Source organism: Carassius auratus, chromosome 3, assembly GCF_003368295.1.
Source record: "Carassius auratus strain Wakin chromosome 3, ASM336829v1, whole genome shotgun sequence".
In the NCBI taxonomy this organism is placed as follows: domain Eukaryota; kingdom Metazoa; phylum Chordata; class Actinopteri; order Cypriniformes; family Cyprinidae; genus Carassius; species Carassius auratus.
The window spans coordinates 19,874,754-19,882,873 of record NC_039245.1 but is presented as its reverse complement, the minus strand read 5'-3'; the positions used below and the strand labels follow the sequence as shown (position 1 = coordinate 19,882,873).

General features: G+C 36.7%; 1 protein-coding gene across 1 annotated transcript; it reads left to right on the top strand.

Annotated features, from left to right (window-relative positions):
* The first annotated feature begins 251 nt into the window (after positions 1 to 251).
* galr2b (galanin receptor 2b) lies at positions 252 to 7,653 on the top strand. The gene is made up of 4 exons (XM_026212722.1): positions 252 to 412; positions 2,848 to 2,931; positions 3,513 to 3,910; positions 5,496 to 7,653. Exons 3-4 carry the CDS (start codon positions 3,537 to 3,539, stop codon positions 6,256 to 6,258), a joined length of 1,137 nt encoding a protein of 378 aa, XP_026068507.1. The 5' UTR covers positions 252 to 412; positions 2,848 to 2,931; positions 3,513 to 3,536; the 3' UTR covers positions 6,259 to 7,653.
* The last annotated feature ends 467 nt before the right edge of the window (positions 7,654 to 8,120 follow it).

Genomic DNA, 8,120 nt, shown 5'->3' with positions numbered 1-8,120 from the left:
ATGAAGCCCTCATTCTGAATAATTTACCAGGTTAATATTCTAGATTTGTGCTTGTGTGTATCAGGTGCTGCATTAGTAACACACATGAAGAGATCTTTGCAGGAATGTACGGGGTGAAAGAAACGGTGCACATTCTCTCTCTCTCTCTCTCTCTCTCTCTCTCTCTCTCTCTCTGTCTCTCTCTTGCAGTAAAGTGTGAGCCTTTACCATACTGTGGAGGAGGAGCCTTCATATGAGGGGAAGTGAGGGAGGGAATGCATAGAGAAACAGAAGCAGAATTAAAGGAGATGAGGGCTGTTCAAGTACTGTTACATTCTGCAAGCACCACTAGCTCGACTGGACACCAGAAGCTTCTTAATATTACAATGAATCTAAATCGTGAATATACAGTCACTGCTCATCCCATAAACTGGTAAGTAAAAGCAACTGATTGAAATTCTCAAACTATCATCAAATTCTAGGTTGTTATGTTGGTTCTCTGACATTTGCAGTTTATACAGATTGACATCTGAAGAATGATGTTTAATTATGTATTTATAGTTCTATGATGACCTTGGATGACTTATCTATATTTATCTTAATATATTTTTAGACTGCAAAATGCATTTATACCATGCATATTTTACATGTGATGCATCTGTAACATTGTTTCTTTCTTTAATGTGTCTGCGCACTCTATTTAGTATGCTTTATTTAGAATATTTATACATGCTGTATTTTGCATGCTTCATTTATAACATTTTATTTTTATGCATTTGTTAGAATGAATCTCTTTTGATATCTTAGTCCAGAGGGATGCAGTTAATGTGCTGCGATGCTTTAATTTGGCTCAAGAGAAAGTTTTCATGGAAGTTTGAATATTAAATGGCAAATGAGTTTGAAAGAGGGTTAGAGAGGCATGTGGTGCTGTGTGAGGAGGTTCAGCGTGCCATTTGTCAAGTGACAAAACGGATGCACTCCGTGACTGTAACCAAAGGGATCGGTTTAACAGCCCTGCTTCTTGAAGGACACTTCATGTTATATTGACTGGCAGCTAGTTAGCTGGCTTCAAATGAAAGACAGTCAAGTGTGTTTACAAAGGGAATTGTTCAAAGAAGCCAAGGCAAAGACAGCCACAAAAGCGAAAACATTTGTCCTGCCAGCACTGATTAAGTGGTGTCTCTGTCTCTTCAAGCGTTAACACATATGCTTGTGTAGTATAAATCTATAAATAACCATTCCCTGAACTTATTTCTACAAAAAAGTCTGTACTGTCTGATCAGTAAAGCTGTAGAATAATTCACCAAAGGGCATTTCAGTGACAAAAGGAGAGGCTTTTAGCTACTGTTCAGAAATAAATGATTGCTTTTCAGAACAATTCACCTCTAAAAAAAAATGCTCAGTTATATTTTCAGCCGAATCTTAGGGTTGAGCCTGACCTCTGACCTCTCACAGACCTCGAAAACTATACTTATGTGTGTGATTTTTAATTTACAACCTATTTTTGGTTCATTTTAATTCAGCAATAGTATTTTACTATTTTTTTTATAATAATTGAGTTAAATAAATGACCAAGAATGTTGGGTCAAACATTTAACCCAACCTGCTGGGCTAAAACAACCCAGCGCTAGGTTTGTCCATATCTGACCCAGCGCTAGGTTGCCAAAATAACCCAAAATGGGTTGTTTTAACCTAGAGTGCTATATTTAATCCACATCAACAAACCACTGTAATTTGTTTAAAAGAAGCATCTATTAAAATGTCTCTTTTTTCTCCTCTTTCTATCCTCTCCTTCTGTCCCTTTCCAATTTCCTCTTTACCCTCAATTACCTATAAAATCATTGCAGAAGCAAGAAAATAACTGGATGAGTTATAAAATATGAATGAGTCCACAAGAGCGTTACCTCTCAAAATAAACTGCTTCCTTTTCATTTACCACTATAAAGAGCTTGCTAAATAATGAGTCACGCTCTGTTCCTAATAGAAAGAAAAAAAATCTCAGCAATATCATCTGATCGTGCATGCGGTTTACATTGTATCATCAAACAAAATAATTAGTAAATGTAATGAAATTGTTTTAGAAGAGGGACAGAAGATCAGCATTTTAATTATATCATGATGACTCCCAGACAGCCAATTATAGCCTAATAGGACATGTCCACATTTCAGAGGATTAATAACCTATATTCTGCATACTCCTTTTTTTTATTGTCACCTGGTTATATCACACTTTTAGCGTGCACTTTGTCAGTCTATTAGGGAGCACGGCTCTACATTTGCTAGCCCAATTGCCTGAAAGCTCTTGCTTGTCCTCACTTAACAAATGCTGTTTGAAAAGCCTTTGCAATTTCAGATTTGCATTATTTATCTAGATGCCACCTATTGCATATGTTTAAAGAGTTTATATGATTATATAGTTTATATTTTATTAATTGTAATTATTAAAATTATTTCTTCATCACTGTTAATGGTTTGTAATGTTGGTGGTGTTTTCTAGTAGAATATCTAAATATTTTGAAACAAGAACAACAACTATATTGAATATAGTTAAAGACTTCTCAGAGAATATGTCAAGGAATCAAGATTTTCTTCACCCCAATTTTTTCTTTTTTTCCATGTCATTTTTTTCTTCATAAATAAAGTGAAATCAACATATATTGTCTGAAAACAAGTCTTATTTCACATAATTTTTGTTCTCAAAAAAATGTATCCTGTTTTTGCATGTGAATCAAAAACATTTAGGCTGCCATAAAATTTGTATTATCTTGGAAGATGTTTACATTCCCTATAAAGCCTTGTATAATTTAATCTGCATGCTTGTTAATGTAAAATATAAACAGTGAGTTTTTTCTTTTCTTCTTCCTATAGCCTGATCAATATTTGAAGTGGAGAAATCGATGCTGACCGTTTCTGAGCAACACCTACTGGGAAACATTAAGAGATCAACTGCTGGTAGGCAATTGCATTCCTTCTCATTTAGCAGGTTAAACCAACAACAGAATGCTCATATAATCCAATGCATTTCACTCTATTCAGTCGATGATATCATGACACATTGATTCATCCATAAACAACTCTCCAAGATTTCTGATGAATACAAAGTAAATTAGTTTATTTTAATTTAGATTATTCTCAACCAATTGGAGACATGCTACATGCAATTGTTTTTTTTTGTTTTTTTGCCCTTGGAGAGATAGCTTTCTGAAATTGATTTTAGCCTTGCCTCCATCTCATTCTTCAATCCTCTTTGTACTTGCACCAGCTTTCATGATCTTTTGTAATCACAATATTCTTTCTTCTTGTTCATCTTGAGTCTGATCCTCCTGATATTTGCTCTCAGTGCGGGTCTAGCTATATGGCTTTTTAAAAGAGCTTTTATGTCTCATCATACTGCGATTCAGATTCTGAAAAGATGTGCGAGATCTGTAACCATGCACTTTACATCAAATCCTCACATTATTTTGTGAGACGAAAGTCCTTTGTGATTCTAGGCACAACTACACCCGTGTCTTATCATTTATGGCCTTTTGCAGGGCTCTGGAACTTCACATCTTAAAATGTCAGATCACGAGGACCTGAATAAAGCCATGGGACACTGGAACGCCTCTGAGAGCTACCAGCTCAACCCAGCCAGTGTCATTGTGTCTGTGGTCTTCTCGCTCATCTTCCTCCTGGGGACCATTGGGAACAGTCTGGTACTGGCAGTGCTGCTCAGAAGTGGGCAGGTTGGGTACAACACCACCAATCTGTTCATCCTCAACCTCAGCGTAGCGGATTTCTTCTTCATCATCTTCTGTGTGCCTTTCCAAGCAACCATCTACTCCCTGGAGGGTTGGGTTTTCGGGTCCTTTATGTGCAAGGTGGTTCACTTCTTCATCAACCTCACCATGTATGCTAGCAGTTTCACCCTGGCTGCTGTGTCTGTGGATAGGTGGGTTTCTTCAGGTTTAGAATCTTTTTTATATTTTTTTAGAAAAACCCTCTTAAAACACTTTTCACACTGTTTTCCATGTGTATATTGCATATATGCATGCATCATAAAATTGTCATTGTATTAATTATTTTTCAATCTCAGTGATGTTTTGTTTAATGACATTTTGTGATGGAGGTGAATGGTGGTGGAGGATTTTACATTTATGTATGTCTGTATGTGTGTATGTATGTATTTATTTCATTATTATTATTGTTTTTATTTTATTTTGTACATTTTTTTCAAATAAAACGGTCAATTCCTTTGTCTTTTAAAGGCTAATTACATAGCTAACATTTTATGAATCCCGATAAACACAATTCATATTTTCACACTTTGTGCATAATAGTTCGGAAATGACACAATACTATTCTGTTCTCAGGTGATATTAAACCTTATTTATTTTTCTTTGTTTTTGTCACATCTCATATTTCATCTTCACTTTTTTCAGAATTGATAAACAAATACATTAACTTCTGAACGAAAGGGCTAAATGTATTAGGTGCAAAAATGTCCCAATGCAGATAATGTGACAAGTAAAATTTAAATTTTCACACAACATTTATCCTTATTTTATTCTTTTGTTAAATATCATGACTTTGAACATATAATCATTCATATTTTTTATGTAGTATTTTCACAGTATAAAATAAGTCATGATCTCAGACAAATGTATAAAAGGTTTAGCACAAGCAAATGAAAAGGCATTGTAAAAAGTTTTAATGTGATATTCATATAACAATCAGAGGTAAATTAAAATCTATTAGTTTTAATAAATGTCGTCAACCACAGGGACATACAATTTAAAGATCTTTAACGACAAACAGGGTATGCTAATTATACATAATATTAATCCTGTCAGAACTTCACTCTATGCATAATAACATCACGAAATTGATCGCCTGAACACAATGAAGTCTTGCAAATTGCACAAGCAAAGATTGTCGTTTAACTGCAAAAATGTCAGTGAACTTATTACCAAAGACCCACTTCATTAATAAAACAACTCCAAAAACCTGCAGCCCATTATTGCTGTCTTCACAACGAACAAGTGAAAACAGAGACTTCAGTAGCACCCACACGTATCCACTTACTGGTGTGTTAGCTAAAATGATGCAACATTAAGGTCGAAGTAAAGCACCAGTGATGAGTGGGACTCGTGGGCTGACCCGGAGACAGCTGAATGTGAGAGCCAGCCAGCCTTTTGCTGAAATAATGCCATAAATGTAACAATGCCACCTATACGCCCCGGTATAATATGTTACTCTCACCCTGAGCAACAGACCCACTGCCCTCCATCCACCCTGAAATTGTTTACCTTTAGAAAATAAAATTGTTAATTTGACGGTTTCCTGCACTGTGAAAAATGGTCCAGGGCTCAGCAGAGGCAGAAAACAACAAGACACATTCATCTTATGCACTAAAACACACTGGCTATATTGATCACATGGCGTTTCAGTCAAACTCAATTTCAGAAAGCACCACTCAGCTTCTGATGAACATTTCCTGTGGTTGTTTTGTGATTGGTGGGTTTCTTCTTTTGCAGGTATCTGGCTATCCGTTACCCCCTGCGCTCCAGAGAATTGAGAACGCCGTGTAACGCTGTAGTTGCGATGGTGGTCATCTGGGGCCTGTCGCTTGTTTTCGCCGGGCCTTATTTGAGTTACTACGACCTCATTGATTTCGAAAACAGCAATGTGTGTGTGCCAGGGTGGGAAGAGCATAACCGGAAGGTTCTGGACACCTGCACCTTTGTTTTTGGCTATGTAATTCCTGTGCTCATTGTGAGCCTGTCCTACACACGCACCATCAAGTACCTGTGGACCGCGGTGGATCCCCTCGATGGGATGTCGGAGTCGAAGCGAGCCAAGCGCAAGGTCACCAAGATGATCATCATAGTCACAGTGCTCTTTTGCATCTGCTGGCTACCGTACCACGTGGTCATTTTGTGCTACCTCTACGGAGACTTTCCCTTCAATCAGACCACCTACGCCTTCAGGCTGCTGTCCCACTGCATGGCCTATGCCAACTCTTGCCTCAACCCTATCGTTTACGCCCTGGTGTCCAAACACTTTCGCAAGGGCTTCAAGAAGGTCTTCAGCTGCATCCTCAGCAAAAAGGGACGAAATAAGGTGCATGTGGTCCATGTGGCCAACACCGTCCCTGGCTTCGAAGCGGGATCCACTGAAGTGTCTCAAATGAATGAAGAGAACGCCAGACAGAACCAGAACGAAATGGTCAACCGCCCACTCGCAGAGCCGCAGGAAGCCACTATGACTATAACGTTACCCTTCCAGAATCAGCCGTGAAAATAAAGCACACAGCTAATGCTGCCTTACAGAAGCCTTATTAAAAAAAACTCAAACAGAGCCGGAGGATTTCAGCAGCTTTGATTGACATCACCACAGGTCCGCATTGACTGAATGAGCACAGAGGAGTCCATAGTTATCCATGATTCAAATCGCTGAGCAAATCGAAAACGTACATTCAATTTGACTCTCGCACTTGCATCTTTGTGTTTTGTTTAGTTGTTTTGGTTCCAAAGCTAAATTATGTCTTATTTACGATCTCCTCTTTCTTTTTTCAGTAGCACTGTCGGTTTGTTTTCTATTGATGTGTCACCCTCTGAGCATGTTCCAATTTAATGCCGTGTTGACTATTCTCCTGTGAAAATTTGTTACCAATTATTGTGCGTAACACACTTTAATATCTGAAAAGCCCTTTGTCTTTATGTGAGCAAAGCTGTGATTTCCTACTGTGCTTGAAGCTTTGAAGAGGACTCTTTGATTATGCTCCTCAGCTTCGCTTAACAAGTTCTTTAAAAAAATGCTTATGTTAAGTACTGTACGTTCTTGCTTTTACATCCGTTTCTAAGCTCTGATATTCCCTGCTGTTTTAGAAAGTCTTGAAATTATTTAAATGGTAAGTTTTATATAAAATTCCTACATTGCAAAAGCCCTAAAAACAGGGTTATACAGAAAATCTCAGATTACAGACAACCAACAGTTTGCTACAGTTGGTTCTTGAAGGAATATACTGGATTCACTACAAGTTAAGCTCAATCAACAGCAATGGTGATATAATGTTAATAAAACTATACCTCTTCTTAAAAAAAAAGCTAAATCTGGGTTACAGTGAGGTGCCTACAGTTGAAGTGAATGGAGCCAATAATGGGGACATAAATGTTAAAATAAATGTCAATAGTACAGCCACAAGACAATCTCAGTATGACTGTAGAGGAAATGCTTACTAACCTTTTCTGAGTAAAGTTATATCCACTTTTACAACATGACATCTAAAACCCTAAAACAACCGTAAAATGAGAACAAAAATTAACCAAAAAAGGTTACTTTATAGTTCAGATAATAATAATAATAACCTTTATTTAACCAGGTAAAATAAGAGTAACACAAATGTTTTAACAGAATAGTTAATGTAACACTTATGTCAAGTCCTAAATGTAACATTTGAGCCGTTTAAAGCCTCAAAAATTGGCCCCATTCACTTCGTTTTGAAATGTCTCGCCTAAAAAGAGATGACATAATTATTTCGTCATAATTATTTTTTATTTTATAATCAATACAAATGCTGGAGATTAGCCAAACTTGTACAGAACCTGGAATATTTCTTTATCTGTCTTCAGTTCATTCATTATGTATAATGTACTGTAGCTATATAGCAAGTGCTATGTTGGAAGTTTTGAATTGGATGTTGACAGTGAATTTCAATAAAAAATGCACTGATATTCTTCTTGGACCAGTATAATATTTTAATATATGCAAATGAATGATCCCCCCAGTGCATTTAGCAGTAGTAACCTTGAACCACTCTTTAGGGGATGTTCTGTACTAGATCAAAACTGTATTTTCCCCCGAAGGCTCAATAACAGAGCTGCAGCATTAAGTGAAAATTAAAGTTTAATGTCTTCCATTTAAAAACAACTTGAAGTAATGGGGAAAGTACTGACGCATACACCATAAAGACAAGCATTAGATGTACTTTTGAAGTTATTACAAGAAAAAACAAGGTGAATTTTTTTTTTATTTAATTTAGTTTTTTAGCTTTTAGAGGCAATCTTTAAAATCACCCTCCATGTTATTCAAGACATAATTTTTTAACTTCATAAATTCTAATGTTTCAGCCCTTGGAGAAGCTAAGTACTTTGGTAAAC

Excerpts from the sequence above, each read along its gene's own strand:
- galr2b (XM_026212722.1), top strand. The coding sequence starts at position 3,537 with ATGTCAGATCACGAGGACCTGAATAAAGCCATGGGACACTGGAACGCC. Across the intron at positions 3,911-5,495 it reads GCTGCTGTGTCTGTGGATAG|GTATCTGGCTATCCGTTACC; the intron begins GTGGGTTTCTTC and ends CTTCTTTTGCAG.